Genomic DNA, 16,900 nt, shown 5'->3' on the forward strand with positions numbered 1-16,900 from the left:
CATGACAGCTGTGGCAAAAAAAACCTATGTTTTTAAAAACAAGGTACGCCAATACTGACAGCAAGAGCTCATCTCCCTTCTTGTGTACTTTTCTCTTTCCTCTCCTCCCCTCCCCTCCCCCCCCCCCCCCCAACCTGCCTCCCCGGCCACCTCAAACCACAGCCTTGTTCTGTTCTGTCCAGATATCTATATCTCTGTCTTATGTTAATTGTACATCACCAGATCACTGCTGAACAGGTGCAGACTCTCTGGCTATAAACTGCTGCGTGTCTGAGTGGGGTACCCGCTCTATGCTAAAGTGTCAACTCTTTTTATTTGTTAAATCTGTAGCTTTGGGGGCCTAAAGGCCCAGCCTTGAGTAGCGCTAGCATGGTGGGTGGGGGGTGGTGGGAGTTTGGCCCAACCTCGAGCAGAAGTGGGAAATCGGGGCTAAACTCTGAAAAACAGCAACAGTGAAGCCATCGAGTGTAGTCCCAGCTACAGGTAATGGAGGGAGGGAACTGATGAACCATCAATATGCTTCTGTGTAAAATCTAAATTGTGCAGTGGGTCGGGGGGGGTCGTGGATGACCTGGCCTCAAGTAATGTAACGGTAGGAACTTGGGCCTGGCACCTTCTCTGTTTGGGGTGCTGGGTTGAGGTCACCGGCTGGTACTGAAAGGTGGTGTTTGGCCAGGAGCTGGCTCAAACATGACCACTACCTTTGCTAGCCACCTGAGGGAACAATCACATGGTAAGGAATAACCAGAAAGTGGACAGACAGCCACAGTGTTTTTTTATATATAAAGGTATGACTTTGAAGTATGATTTTTGCAAAAGCATGTCAGGCTATCATGAGAGCTGTACTCAACCTTGAGTTATGTCTGTGAATTTATATCTAAGTTCTTAACAGTTCCGCATAATATCTTAAGAATAATTTCATTGAGCACTGCCATTACCACTCATTTAAGGGAACAGAATAATCATTCTCATCAGTTGAAAGTTCACAGATTTGATGAACGATGGATCACTGTCTCTGAAGGTTGCTCCACAACAACTACTTGCATTTATATAACGCTTTTGACATAGTAAAACAGCCCAAGGCACTTCACAGGAGCTTAATCAGACAAAATACTGACACTGAGCCAAAGACTTGGTCAAAGAGGTAAGTTTTAAGCAGCGTCTTAAAGGGGGAGAGGCGGAGACGGTTGGGGAGAGAAATCCAGAGGTTAGGGCCCAGTCTGTGGTTCCTGATGTTCAATTCATGTACACCCAGTGTCTGCCAGGAAGGTCCATCTCTCTTTCGGTGTGTGTTGCCTGATCTCTCTTACTCACATGCGCGTGCTTGCTGCTTTTCTCTTTGCCTCTTCCCTGCTCATATGCTGTAAGAATTTCCAGTGAGTTTGTGTGTGATTTACACAGAAGCAGTTTAGTGGTTTATCAGTTCCCAAATTTTTACATTTACTCGTCTATTTACAGAGAAAATATAATAGTTTTATATTTAATTCTTCATGCAGTCATCGATCATGAATTGATTAAAATCATTCATTCATAAAATGTTAATTCATAAGTGTTGTCCTGCATATTACATAGTGGGGCACATACAAGAAAAGTTATCTTTCAAAGTGTATTAAAATTTTAGTTTTTTAAAATTCTGTGTCCATGTGTGTCTCACATGGATTCTTAACTAATAAATTTATGTGCTTTACCTTAAGAACATAAGAATTAGGAGCAGGAGTAGGCCATACGGCCCCTCGAACCTGCTCTGCCATTCAATAAGATCATGGCTAATCTTCGACTTCAACTCCACTTTCCTGCCGATCGCCATATCCCTTAAATCCCCTGGAGTCCAAAAATCTATCTCTCAGCCTTGAATATCCTCAACATCTCAGCATCCACAACCCTTTGGGGTAGAGAATTCCAAAGATTCGCAACCCTATGAGTGAAGAAATTCCTCCTCATCTCAGTCTTAAATGGCTGGCCCCTTATCCTGAGACTATGCCCCCTAGTTCTAGACTCTCCAGCCAGGGGAAACAATCTCTCAGCATCTACCCTGTTAAGCCCCCTCAGAATCTTGTGTTTCAATGAGATCACCTCTCATTCTTCTCAACTCGATAATATAGACCCATTTTACTCAAGCTCTCATCATAGGACAACCCTTTCATCCCAGGAACTAATCTATTGAACATTCGTTGGACCGCCCCTAAGGCAAGTATATCCTTCCTTAGATAAGGAGATCAAAACTGTACGCAGTACTCCAGGTGTGGTCTCACCAAAGCCCTGTACAATTGCAGTAAGACTTCCTTACTCTTGTACTCCAACCCCCTTGCAATAAAGGCCAACATGTTTTGCCTTCTGCATCAAATGACAGTTGGGGCATTAAAATTTGGGCCTTGAAAAGAATGATCATTGGAAGTTATCTGCCATGTACACCCATACAACATGTCGAAGTTCCTAACATTCTGCCTAATTCATCAACACTTTTTATTGGAATCGTTGCTGGCCAGTATTGAGGCACAAGTGAGAGAGGGTGTACAAAAGGAAAGGCCAAAACCCACAATCACTTTGGGTAGAATTAATAGATGGTAACAGAGGTAAACTGTTATTGGGCGAATGCAATAGACCCCCAGGCCAAGGTGAAAGCCTGGATCTGGAACTATGGGATGAGATCGGGAAGGTGACTAGTAAGGGGACCAACTATAGTAGTTGGAGATTTTAACTTACCAGAAATTGACTGGGACACTAATGTCTCTACTGGTAAGACAGGGAAGGGCGTTCTGGAGTTAATAGAAGACTGTTTTATGACTCAGTTTGTAAAAGAGCCAACAAGGGCAGAAAACATCTTTGATTTGATGGAGTAATAGGGACGATCAAATCTCCAACACAGGTGGGTAAGCCTTCAAGCACCGGTGATCATATTTGACATTATAAAAATTGGAGAGATTACCAAAACCCAAATAAAATTGACAGATTTTAAGATGACCAACTTTATGTGCTTTAGATGTCTTGTCAGATTGGGCCAGGCGGTTTTGAATATGACTGGGGGAGTGAAGGAACTGTGGAGTTCCTTCAAGGAGGTAATTCTGAATGCAATGATCTAATATGTACCCTGCAGAGCAAAGGTACCAAGTTTGAAGGCACTCCTGCCTGGTTGAACAGGACTACTAAACAACTCATAAAGAAGAGAAAAAGACATTTAAGGCCATGAAGGAATATGGCAGAGTTGAGACTGATTCAATACCAAAAAGCATCAGAGTGATGAAGATAAATTTTGAATTGAATATGGCAAGAGAAGTGAAGGATAGTAATTTTTTTTAAGATACATTAAGAGAAAAGGAAAAACGAGGGATGGAATGGGTCCCCTGAAAGTGGGATCAGGTGAGGGCATGACAACTGATGCTACACAGGCTGCAAAAGTGCTAAATACGTTTTTTGCCTGTTTTTACCAAGTACGAGACAGTTAACTTATTTGATCTGGAAAGGGAACTAGAGGATGTTGCAGAGGTAAGTTGTGACACTATACACATTACTGCCGGCATGGTTGCCAGACAGTTGTGCAAACTTTGGGTGAATAAATTGTCGAGGCCTGGAAAAAATGCATCTGAAGATCCTTAAGGAACTAAGTGAGGAAATTACAGGAACTCTGGCACAAATCTTCCAGAAATCACTGAATACTGGAGAGGTACCTGGGGACTGGAGATGTTACTCCTATTTTTCAATAAGGTAGCAAAAATGACCCAGGAAAATATAGATCAGTGCATATGACATTCTTTTTGTGGGTAAAGTTATGAAAACTTTTACTAAAGATCATGGAGCATATGGATAGAAATAAAATCATTCAATGGATGTGGTGTACTTGGATTTAATGCAGTCCCTCTGAAAAGGCTAGTACTGAAAATAAATGAAGTGTAAATATTTTACAATGGATATGTAATTGGTTGGTTAGAACCCAGAGGGTAGTAGTACAGTGATTGTCATCATCTTTCTGCTAGAACCATAGGTGAGGATAGGATGGGTTCAGTTATGGTGGATTTCTTTTAAGAACTTTCTGACTCAGTGTCTGATTTCACACATCTCCAGGGGAAAGGGGGTAAGTAGAAAAAACTGGAGAAGGAAATAAGTTCCATTGCAGGCATAAGATTAATGTAGCTGAATACAAAGTGGTACATGTGATTTCAGCAGCCCATTCCCCGCGTGGGATAATTCTGACCGGAAAAGTGCTGTCATTCTGTCACCAGTGACATGCAGGTAGTAACTGTTCTAATAAAGGACTGTTTTTCTATCCATTCCTATTTGGAGGTTAAGCACAACGAACAGAAACTTTAGATTTCTTCCTAGTTTATTTGTCTTCCACAAAACTGTTGGTTGGTCGTCATCTGCTGAGGAAAATCTCAGAAATTTGACCCTATAAAATTTTCCAACACAGCAGCCTTGTGAATGTTGCAATCTCTTTCTCCCCCCACCATCTAACCCTACTCCCATGTACTGTGTACACTGGGTACATTACATTTCAGACCCTCTCCCAACATACTGCATACGCTCACCAGAAAAGGCAGCTGCCATGAGCAGGCCCACACCTTTTATGAACCAAAACACAATCTTAAGCGGGTAGTGAGTTGGATGTAGTACGACTCAGGGCTAACCATCTACTTTTTTACCACTGGATTATACAGGAAGGAGCAAGTTTACTCTATCTCTTTGACAGGTAGGAAAACAACGCACTCACTGCCGGATGCTAAATCTCATGCTAAACTATGAATTGGTTATTATGAGAGATACATAAACAGAATAATTTATCAGCAGATTAAAATACTACTGTACTTAGCTTGCTCAGATACTTTTGAGACTAAAATAAGAACACACCATGGTGGTTCTGGAGTCCAGTCTTTGGCAGTGACTTGGAATACAGTTGATCTGAGTGAACTGACGATGAGCAACTATTGCAAGGCTTTTCACATCACAGGTGCTAATTTTGAGATCTCCATAGCTTTCCTGGATGGGAACACATTTTAAAATAACAACTTTGGCTCTCAGTGGCAAAATGCATACATTGAAGAATTAATGAAACAAGTTTTCTGCTGATATAAACTGGGGAAAACCATACCTTTTGAAGCTAATACCTGTACTCAAGACAGCCTATGTTTTTAAAAAAATTATTCACACTAGAGATGTGGGCATCGCTGGCAAAACCGACATTTATTGTCCATCCCTAGTTGCTCTGAGAAGGTGTTAGTGAACTGCTGCAGCCCGTGTAGTGCAGGTGCTCCTACTATGCTATTGGTTAGGGAGTTCCTGCATCTTGACCTAGTGACGATGAAGGAACTGCAATATGCGTCCAAGTCGGGATGGTGCGTGATTTAGAGGGGAACTTGGAGGTGATGGTGTTCCCATGCACCTGCTGCCCTTGTCCTTGTAGGTGGTGGAGATCACGAGTTTGGGAGGTGCAACTGAAGAAGCCTTGGTAAGTTGTTGCAGTGTATCCTGTAGGTAGTACACACTGCAGCCACAGTGCGCCGGTGGTGAAAGGGGTAAATGTTTAGGCTAGTGTATCCACGCTCACTTTCAGAAAGCAGTTAACAGAAATCAGTTTAAATTTGTTATTAAGATGTAATGCTTGCAAGGTTACATATTTGCTTTGCCTGTAGGCGCTCAAGTTAAATCCCCAGTCTCAGTACAACTTAAATGACATGGAAATTTGATAACTTGACACATTACAGATACTTGCTTCCATCTTGTCCACCACTTTTCAACAACGTAGCAGCAAAGAAAATGAACAGTATAAGTGTATAAATATGTACAAATTTTCAAGCACTCCCATCAGAGAGGTGGAGAAAGCAGGAACAAACTTGGTATGGGAGGACAAAGAATGCTATGTAGGTAGGTAATCTGATTCCGTAACCATTCTATCCTCCATACATAACAGACTCTCAAACCAAATCCATCCTCAAGCAGAGCAAAAAAAGCAATGCGAAACATGGGAGCAAGAACGGCTCCATGTAACATTGTGACTGAATTATAACCTTGAGTTTTAAAATACTTAATTTGTTAAGACTTGTGTAGTGCATGGCCCCATGCCAACATTTTATCATTGGAGCATGTTGGTTAAGGTCCCATTGGATGATGCTTAGTTGTCTGGACAGGAAGTTATCAGTTGATCCTGGAAAATCACTCGGCATGTTGGGGAATACACCTCCCAAACTCGTGATCTCCACCACCTACAAGGGCAGCAGGTGCATGGGAACACCATCACCTCCAAGTTCCCCTTTTTTCACCCCTCCTGTATTCACCAGAGATAAAAATGTGAAGTTCCAATTCCAGTGGATTATTTTTCCAGCTCATTGTCACTGTATCTTCAAGATCTTTTCAAACAAGGCTTGTCAGGGTGGCAGCCAATGGGCTTAGTGCATCACTCAGCACGCCTGATCTTTCAGAAGTGGACAGGGAACACTGTTGATCATATACTTGATAACAGAAATGTAGTCCTTTATGGAGTAGGGGCTGTTAATATTGATTTCCATTCATTGATTTTATATATAATTCTCCAGCCAGGGTAGTTCCCTTGTGCCCTGTAACAATTCAAAACAAACAACAATAAATAGAATCTAAATAAAATTAAGAGTTGGCAATGTAACTCAAGCAAAACATTTAGGATCTTGAAAAATGCACTTTATATGATGCCTCTTGCTATACTGTAACCGTTTATGGTAGAAGGAAATTGGATACACCATTGCATTAGATGCTTTACCAAAAACCTAAACCACTGTTATGAGGAAGACATTAGCTGGTATTTGGAGGAAATCAAAGGTAACTTTACTTCTCAATTTTGTGCTCCATTCTTGAGCCCATCAACCATGGCACAATCTAAGGTGGGAAATGCTGTCCTCGCTAGGAAGTACCATTTCAAGTGTTATGTACAATCATCGCCCTTTTGCACACACATTTTCATTATGCCCAAGCTACATCGCCAAGGATCAGCAAATATGCAGAGGTGACCAGGTCGAGGTATTGCTTTTCCTTCAAATAATGTGGGCACCGTGGACTGCTACAAAATGAAGGCTTTCGTGGTCTCTCCCTGGAAAATGGCTACCGATGTGAATGTTGACATTTGTGTAGTCAGATACCACCTAGACATTAATTGCACGCCAGAGCTAGATTCCCCTCTGGGAATCCATCTGATTTCAGGCAGTTCTGCAGTGTTATCAGGAATAAAATGGGACAGAGAAGCTGACTGCCAAATCTTCATCCCAAAAAAATGTGCCTTGGAGCCTCTTTGGCTGCCGTTTGCCAGTCTTGTTACGTGTAAATAACAGCTGGGGGCTTGGCTTGGTGCTCTGTCTGATTTTCCCCTCCCCAACTGCCCCATCCCACCTCTTTTTTAATGCCTCATTGGAAGAGCCATTGAGGCCTGGCTAGATCTGCTGCAAATCTGATAGGCACAAGCGATCTGGAGCAAGCTGCAGGTAAGTTTTTTTTAAAAAAAATAATTATAAGCATATTTAAGGTTTTATTTTTTAAGTAAATTAAATTTTTTTAAGCACATAGTCAAAGTTTCTTTAAGTATTTAATTTTTTTTAAAGTTTAGTTGTGTGGACTGGGCTTTGGGAACCAGTGGAGTGCCTCTTAATTCCTGCCTCTGCTATGATGAGGATCACTGCAGAGATGCAAGGCTGAACAGGTATCATGGGTAGCTTCTGACCTCTGCCTGCTAATATCTACCTCTCCATCTGCAGACCCAATTACAGGTTATTTCACCATGACCCCTTGGCGGTACATCAGAAGGCTATGCCTCCCTCTCAGTAACTGAGTTGTGTCAATTAAGATGCTGCTCACTGCCAAATTAGTGCTGCCTTCACAGTCCCATTTTGCAACAAATGCAATTCAGCTGCTTGCTGGCATGCTAATGTCCTCCACTCATACCAGGCTCACAGTTGGAGATTGTTCTTTTACTCCTTCACACAGGTAATCTCCCTCTTTGCCTTAAATCTTTCAGCACATATTCCATCAATGACAAAGACACTTCACTGAAAATAAATCTGACAACCTGCACACTAGTGTGCCTCCCCTTTAGTGCCTCCTGCAGTGTGCACTTTCAATCCTAGCCCATTACTTCTACCGCGGCAAGAGGTTATGAGGTGGCTGGCTGATTCGCAGCAACGGTCTTGCTGATTGAGCTGAAACCACCTTGTTCTTGGTTGTGGGTCGTTTTCCCCCCTCAAGAAAGTAGAGTAACGGCACGCTACGTGCTATCATACAGGATGCAACTCAGTTTTCTAAAGGGGTTAAGAACATGTGCTGGCAATGAAATACCCATTATCCAAGCCTTCCGCTGCTTTCCTATGTGTCCAGCAGTGAGTAAAAGAACATGAACAGGGAGGAGGGGGTTGTGAAGGTTATTGTATCTCCTGTATGTAGGTGGTGGTTTGCAGATGTACTTAATGCAGCGAGGACAAGGTGGCTGCAATTTGGAAACACGCCTATCACAGTTCGTTGTTGCAAGATATGACTACCTTCTGTTACCCTTGGCTGCCCCAACGATGTCAGTGAATTTATTTTGGTATTGAATAGCCATGTGGGGGTTGCTGGAAGTGGCACTCGCTCCCACAATCACATTGTTGCCTCTAGGCCATATAGCTGGTGCTTCTTTGCTGCATTACAGACAATAACACCTCAAATGGAGTCTTCAAATTTCTAGGCTCGATGTCTTGAAGAAGCAGTACCCTCAGAAATTTCAGTAAGCCACATTGTTAGACACAAAATTGCTGCCTTGACCCTTGGAAGTGCTGCAGCAGCGATGGATTCCCCGGGTGGGCAGGATAGCTGCCTACACAGGACCCTATTAGCATTGGGTATCCACGATGAATATGTAATGAAGGTCCTCTCAATGGAGTTACATTAATGGGTAGAAATACAGATTCACTGCTATATCGTCAGCTAATCCACTACTGAGGAAAATCTAGCCCTAAACCTTTTTCTGCGTGGAGGCCATGGGGTTGATATGAAGGGCCTTGATGCCTTTACAAGTAACCAATGCAACTTTCTGCATTCAAGGGAACTGCCATTCGGTGAAAGTTATACATTTTCTCCAGCTGATGTCTCCTTTCCACAGCATAGGTGATGATGTTACTTCCATACTACATGTGTGCACTGCAGACTGCCTGGTGTGCCAGATATCTCTTGGTATAACATGGAAGGGTACGGTGGCATGAAGGCTTTATGACTTGGTAACCTTCACTTCAACTGGAAGAGCCATTCCTGATCAAGATGTGTGCAGATCATTGGGCAACAGGTGGCACAACTGGGGGTCAGCCTGTTTTGTAAAGTGTAGGCTGCACAGATGGGTTAGTACCAAAATACCTTGGCGATCAATGCTCCTTCCTCTTTTAATTATGTAGTATGTTTGGAAACCCCCAAAGAATGCCCATCTTTGCCTATTTATAAAATGTTACATCAAAGCAAACATAAAACAAAAAATAATGAAAAGTATTGGTAGGGTTAAAAAGACCAAAGTGTAAAAAAAAATGAAGGCCTTCCTAAGAAAACCACCTCATGCATGGATAAAAATGCAGCCAAGAAAACAAAAATGCAGGAGGAAAAAAATAAAAACTTCTGCTTTTAAGACTATCTGGAGCCAGCTACATCACAAAGACCATTATGTGCCCAGCTTTTATGGGAGAAGCTTGGGTTATGGGTAGAATGTCACCCAATCTTGTAAAATTGGGCCAAAATTGTTTAAAGGGCCATTTAAACACATTAATGAGGCTCTTGTTTGCCAAGGGTCAACCTGAACTGAATGTAGAGGACTGAGGGTAATGAAATCAAGTGTAGGCTGCAAGGCCAACCTCTGTCGGTCTTTTAAAAATCCTGCAACACAATCCGAGAGACTGCTTGACCTAGTATGGAAGAGTGACCACACACAAGCCAAGAAGCTACATCGTTGACCTGCCAAATACAGCGCACAGCCTGCATTCTAGATACATCATGACTGCAATATCATCTTGTATGCTATAGGGCAAGAAAGCAGTTCAAAGACGTATATATTTCCTCAAAGTAATTAGAGAGCCGAGAAAAACCATTATCCTTTCAAAGGTTGCAAGGGTCTCAATGTAGACAACATGATGTGTATTCCACCTACACAGGCAGACAACCTTTCTCAGCAAGTAGCAACAGAAACTAATATTCAGTTACAATACTGGCAAGCTATAAATTCCTAACACAATCTAAATGTATTTCAGATTATGATCTGAGACAGGTCTGGACCAGCAACCTATAGGTCTTAAATTTATATCCCACCATGGCAAGTTGTGAAATGGAATTTAATATATCTGGTAATTTGTTTGGGCTAGCATAAGAATAAAAAATGATACATGACAACAATGGCAAGCTGCTGGATTGTCTTTAAAAACCCAAATGTTTTTCAGGGAGGGGAATCTGACACTTCTACCTGGTCTGGTCTACACCCGACTCCAGTCCACATTACAGGGTAGACTCTCTAATACCCTCCGAAGTGGCCTAGCAAGCCACTGAGTTGTTCAGACAATCACTACTCAAGGAAAGCCCACTACCACCAACACCACCATCTCAGGGCAAATAGGGATGGGTAATAAATCTAGCCTTGTTTGCATTGTCTACACCCTGAGAACAAATATTTTTTTAAATCACTAGTGATTGAGAAGTATTACAAGTTAGACCAATGACTTTAGAATTGACACCCAATATAAAAATCCTTTGAGGCCTGTTCTAAGCAAATTCCAGTTACTTCTCATTGTCCCTGTGAATATTTAATAAAATCTTGATGCAGTTAGCTGAGGTGTGGACAATTCTACAAGTGTTCTTGAGCACAAAGTTGATGAATATCTGTCATTGTGGCTGTGCCTTGGCAGCTTGCCACATTCCACATTCAAATTGAACTGTAATAGGATCAACAGTTATTCCAGAACATGAACAACACCTAAAATAACATCAGAGTACATTGTTTTGTAACTGGTTTTTGAAGAATCAAGTTTTTTTTTTTACCTGGGGTGGGGAAACATCTTAATTGTAATTACAGTCTGAACCTGATAGAGGTCTTTAAGATAAGGAAAGGGTTTGATAGGGTAGATGTAGAGAAAATGTTTCAGCTTGTGGGGAGTCCAAAATTAGAGGTCATAAATATAAGATAGTCACTAATAAATCCAATCGGGAATTCAGGCAAAACTATTTTACCCAAAGAGTGATAAGAATGTGGAACACGCTGCCACAAGGAGTAGCTGAGGCAAGTAGCATAGATGCATTTAAAGGGAAACTATATAAGCTCATGAGGGAGAAAGGAATAGAAGGATATGATAGGATTAGATGTAGTAGGGAGGGAGGAGATTCATGTGGAGCATAAATGCCAGCATTGATCAGTTGGGCTGAAAGGCCTGTTTCTGTGCTGTAGACTCGATTGTAACCAAGCTCCACCAAATGTGTTCTGATTTTCATCATGTTTAGTAGCTTCTTTTAGTATAATACAGGACTGCTGGTTTAGTATGTAGAGATGGTGTCATTATCACTTGAATAGATACTATAATTTGAGCTGGACATGTACAGTAAGGAATCTAAAGAATATGTAACTAGTTAGATAAACTATCTGCGGGTGCTAAAGTGTACTGCTAGATACCTACCCTGACACAATAAAAAGCTGTGTTCACCATGTATGAACACTTGAATGCACACTGTTCATACCTCTACAAAGATATTTGTATACAAAGGGTTCTTTCTGTATTTTGTGAATACCAAAACTGAAAACAATTTAATAATTTCAGTCAAAAATATGGTTGCTTAAGAAACCAGCTTTGAGGGAACGTAAATATAAAATGGAACAGTAGCACACCACGACTGCTGGACACTGGCCCACTCAATCCTAAACATGAATTAGCCAGTGGGGTAAAAGGTTTGTGCATGATTAATTTTGGAAGATGTTTGGTAATAAAGTAACCAAAAGTTCACTGTGTGGCATTACCAGCAGTAATTAGTGAAGAACTGCAATCAGGTTGGGCCTTCATATTTGATCTAAGTTCCATTAGAGCAAATTTGTTCCATCATCAAAGTATGAACCCGCATCAAAGGGAATGTTGACCAGAGCACACTAAGTAACTGTATATGCCTTTCCCATACTGTTTCTTTTACATTATGCACATTCGTTTTCAGTGGCCTTTACCCTGCCTTTTCCTAATTGTTCATCTGTAAGATTTTTGTTATTTGTCCCAATTAACTTTTCCATGGTGTTCTGTAGCTGAACCCTGTGGGTCTTTCCTGAAGTTATTATTAATCCAGTTTTACCATTGCTTTTACCTGCTTTTACAGATTTCATTCTTTATAATCTTTTCTCTCAGCTGCTTCCAGTCATTGTTAGATTTTTTCTCCATGATCTACCTTTTGCTGCCATAAAATGGATCAATGGATAGAGTAAAATACTGATAAATCTTTTTGTACTGTGAATGGTGAATGAAGCTAACTCTTCTATCAAGCTGCTTATTATATTTAAAATTATTTGGAAATCACCAGTGCCCAAGTGGGTAAATATAATTTGAGGTTTGTCACTAAGTCATATTGCCGAGGAAGGTTCCAAGTTCATTCATTGGTCTGTGCTGATTGGCTGTAGGGATATTACAGTTAGGCTCCGTTTCCCAGAGCTAGGGATGGGGAAAAATCCCTTGGATTTTGCTGGAGTTTTCAACATTGGCAAAATGATAAAAGTGACATTTGATTTCAAAAAACAGTGAGACAGATCATAGACCCATTTAAGCTTATGGAATTACAATGACAGTAACTCGGTGATGTGCGATTGTGGCGATGAGCCGCAAACAAAGGACAGTCTGCTCCGCTGCCATCTCTTGCCTGAGTCCTGTAATCCTACTGGCCTCACCAAATGCAATGATCATACCAAGGCATGTGTAGCCTGGTGGCAGGGAAAAATGAGAAGATACGATCTGGCTTAATGGAGTTATGTTTAATTTTTAAATTTGAGATTCATCAGAATGGGTTAGACTTTTAGAATAAAATGAATTTCACTCCAGATGGGTGAGCATTGGCTGGCCTGGTTCCTACACTGTTGTATTTTCCAGTGAACTTTGATAGAAAGTGTATATGTGTTGATGACAAAATTTGGCTTAACTGAGATTTCCCTGCAGCTTGCCTCCACTCGGTGAGACCGGTCTGGTCTCACACATGACCGGCCATTTTAATGAGATACTGGGAGGCCGTGTCTGTGCTTGTGGAACCCCATCCCAGTTTTAGTCACTGCCTTCAGGAGAAGAGAAAATTGGGGGAGATGTCTAGCTACAAGAGGGTGATACTTAAGCTTGCAGACCTCTTTCTCTACTTCAGATTTCTTCCAGATCATTATAATTTAGGTTGAACGCACAACAGAATTCAACTTTTATAAAAATCAGTTCACTGATAAATGGCTCAGCTCAATATAATTTCCACAGAAATCAGTGGTCCAAAGAATTGTTTCTCATCATTCTTCGGGAAGTGGGGATCGCTGGCGAAGCCTGCATTTATTGCCCATCCCTGGAATATACTGGATAGTGGTGTCATTGGCACTAGGAAGTCACTAGCAAAATGGAGACACTGAGCAATCTGTGTTCTCATTTACAGTAACTAGTGGCAAGATTAACTGACAAATTCAGTGTGCAGCCAAAAGTCATCTGGTGACAAGAATAGAAAATTCATAATTAACTGACTATTGCAGAATAAAGAAGACAAACTTCATGGATTAAAGAAAAAAATTGAAAATGAGAAAACAATGGAAGAACACATCCTAATTTGCTATATCTGTTCCCTAAATATCTGATGTGTAAATTGTTTAACTATTTTAGATTCCACTCCAGTAAATACGCTTTAGGTTGTGCTAATGTGCAATTTGAATTTATACACTGGATATCACAGTAGTTGCAAGTGCAGCATTGTATTTTTACTACAGTTGTCCAGTGCCTTTCATTATGGTTGAAGTTTGTGTGTGTTTCTTAGGAGCAGGAAGATACTCGTCCTGCTCAGAAGACCAGTTTTCCACTACCTGACATCTTCAACAGCATGCTTAAAGATACAACAGATGAACACCGAGCTCACCTATTTGATCTGAACTGCAGAATCTGTACAGGTAAACAGCACAAAAACATTTTAGGATTTGTTATGAACACTCATCAGTGTACTGGTGTGTGAACAAAGCCAGAATTTGTGCAGCCTCACTCATCACTACGTTAATGAAATATATAGAATCATACAACACAAAAGGAGGCCATTCGGCCCATCGTGTCGGCTGGCTCTTTGAAAGAGCTGTCCAATTAGACCCACTCCCCTGCTCTTTCCCATAGCCCAGCATGTTTTCCCTTTGCATGGAATCATAGAAATAATAGAAGGAGGCCTTTTGGCTCATTGTGTCTGTGCTGGCCGATAAAGAGCTGTCCAGCATAATCCCACCTTCCAGCTCTTGGTCCGTAGCCTTGTAGGTTACGGCACTTCTAGTGCATATCCAAGTACTTTTTAAATGTGATGAGGACTTCTGCCTCTAACACCTTTTCAGGCAATGAGTTCCAGACCCCCACCACCCTCTGGGTGAAAAACTTTCTCTAGTCCTTCTACCAATTTATTTAAATCTATGCTGCCTGGTTATTGACTTCTCTGCTAAGGGAAATAGGAATTTCCTACCCACTCTATCTAGGCCCTTCGTAATTTTATATACCTCAATTAAATCTGCCCTCGGCCTCCTCTGTTCCAAAGAAAACAACCCCAGTCTATCCAATCTTTCCTTATAGCTAAAATTCTCCAGTCGTGGCAACATCCTCGTAAATCTCCTCTGTACCCTCTCTACTGCAATCACATCTTTCCTGTAATGTGGTGGCCAGAACTGTACGCAGTACTCAAGCTGTGGCTTAACTAGTGTTTTATACAGTTCTAGCATGACCTCCCTGCTCTTATATTCTGTGCTTCGGCTAATAAAGTAAAGTATCCCGGATGCTGCCTTAACCACCTGTCCTGCTACCTTCAGGGATCTATGGACATGTACTCCAAGGTCCCTCTGTTCCTCTACACTGTTCAGTATCCTCCTATTTATTGTATACTCCCTTGCCTTGTTTGCCCTCCCCAAATGCATTATCTCACACTTCTCCAGATTGAATTCCATTTGCCACTTTTCTGCCCACCTGACCAGTCCATTGATATCTTCCTGCAGTCTACAGCTTTCTTTCTCACTATCAACCATACAGCCAATTTTTGTATCATTTGCAAACTTCTTAGTCATGGCCCCTACATTTTAAGTCTAAATCATTGATATATACCACAAGAGACTTAGTACTGAGCCCTGCAGAATAAATATATAATATATATATAGTCATAAAGTTTATATCCAATTCACTTTTAAGTTACTATTGAATCCGCTTCCACCATCCTTTCAGGCAGTGCATTCCAGATCATAACAACTCGCCGTGTAAAAAATACTGTCTGGATGTTGGTCTGTCATGTGAGGACCCATGCGACAGTATTCAGTCCTTAGCATACTTTGAAAATACTTTCCCTAGGCATGTATCTAAAACGCAACGGAACATTCTTCTACTTTAGTAGGCTTATGTTATGCAAAAATCTGCCTCAAACTAATCGCTTATGGAGCCTGATCAGCAGTGATGCAAATGTAATCTTAAAAAAGTAACCTGTATATCCGAATAAATATAGGATGGAACCTTCTGAGGCCCTGCAGGGCCTCGCACACAGCAGGCAACTTATCAGAAAGTCGGGGCATTTTACTTGCAGTGTTCCATCCATGACATTGATGGACAGAAAATCGTGGGCACTGCACCCATAATTTGTGGATAAACTGCCCATTGCGTGCGAGGCCCCACTCGTGTGAGGCCGTGAAAAGTTGCGTCCATATTATTTAATATTGCTTTATAATTAGTCCATGCTCACCACACGTTGATATTGCTCATGTGGTTAGCAGAGACCAATCAGATCCAACTATCTTATTTCATAACAAAAACAAAAGATAGCCATTGCACTTGCACTGAAAGTTTAAATAAGTTGGAATAATTTTTAATTCAAGTTCTAATTTAACTTTTTACTGGGTTGAAGGCCTGGATCTGGTCAAGCCTTAGGTTCCCAGATGAATATGGAACTCAATTCATGAACAAGCCCTGTTAACTGATGAGGCCTAATTCCAAAAATGTTTTTTATTTTGTCTTTGTGCAAAGTCACAGGAGATCAACTGGCATGTTTAGGAACTTTAGTTTCAGGGAATGGTGGACACAGTAAAGTGGTTGTGAATTCATTTCAGGAATAATGCAGATAAACTATAGAACAAGCCACATCTGTATTTAACTTAACCCCAAATCTTTAACTCACCTGTGATTTTCATGCTCCTTTTTAGGTAAAGTTCAAGTCTCAGACGATGAACCAGTGCCTAAGAAGCCAAAAGTGGTAACCAAAAAAACAGAACCAAAATTGAAACCCAGGCCTGATGTGAGACGTCAGCAAGAACAAGACAAAGCAACAGTGACTGTTTCAACACAAGAAGTGACCTCTCTTCCCACTCCATCAGTAGCCCCTGTAGCTACTGATGCAGTTACTTCACAGCCCACTTCAAAATCTGTCAGCAATTCTTTCGTATCACCAGCCAGTAAGCCAACTAGAGCTGCCGGGACAGATACAGCATCTATCACTGTAGGTTCTTCATTTAGCACCTCCAATGTCCCCGAAACTATATTATCAACATCTTCGGCTGATATCACAGGTTCTGAGACGGTAAGGGTGAGAACTTTTGGTGGTGAAAAGAAGGAGGAGGAGACGCCAAAATCCATTTTGACATCTGCAGCTCCCAAATCCATACTGACAAAACCATCAACTGTACCTGAGCAAAACTATGCAGCATCAACAACAGTAAGGTGTGTAAGGATCATAAGGAGAGAGC

At 41.3% G+C, this 16,900-nt stretch overlaps 1 protein-coding gene across 2 annotated transcripts in view; it reads left to right on the forward strand.

The window, feature by feature from the left end:
* The window catches only part of LOC137335092 (death-inducer obliterator 1-like), a 132,245-nt gene that overhangs the window by 87,398 nt on the left and 27,947 nt on the right, over nt 1–16,900 (forward strand). For both annotated transcript variants that reach the window (XM_068000200.1, XM_068000201.1), the window contains 2 exons: nt 13,972–14,101; nt 16,361–16,874. In XM_068000200.1, the coding sequence (XP_067856301.1) occupies nt 13,972–14,101; nt 16,361–16,874 (644 nt within the window). The remainder of the gene's footprint in view (nt 1–13,971; nt 14,102–16,360; nt 16,875–16,900) is intronic.

The sequence above is a fragment of the Heptranchias perlo genome, chromosome 19 (genome assembly GCF_035084215.1).
Source record: "Heptranchias perlo isolate sHepPer1 chromosome 19, sHepPer1.hap1, whole genome shotgun sequence".
Classification (NCBI taxonomy): domain Eukaryota; kingdom Metazoa; phylum Chordata; class Chondrichthyes; order Hexanchiformes; family Hexanchidae; genus Heptranchias; species Heptranchias perlo.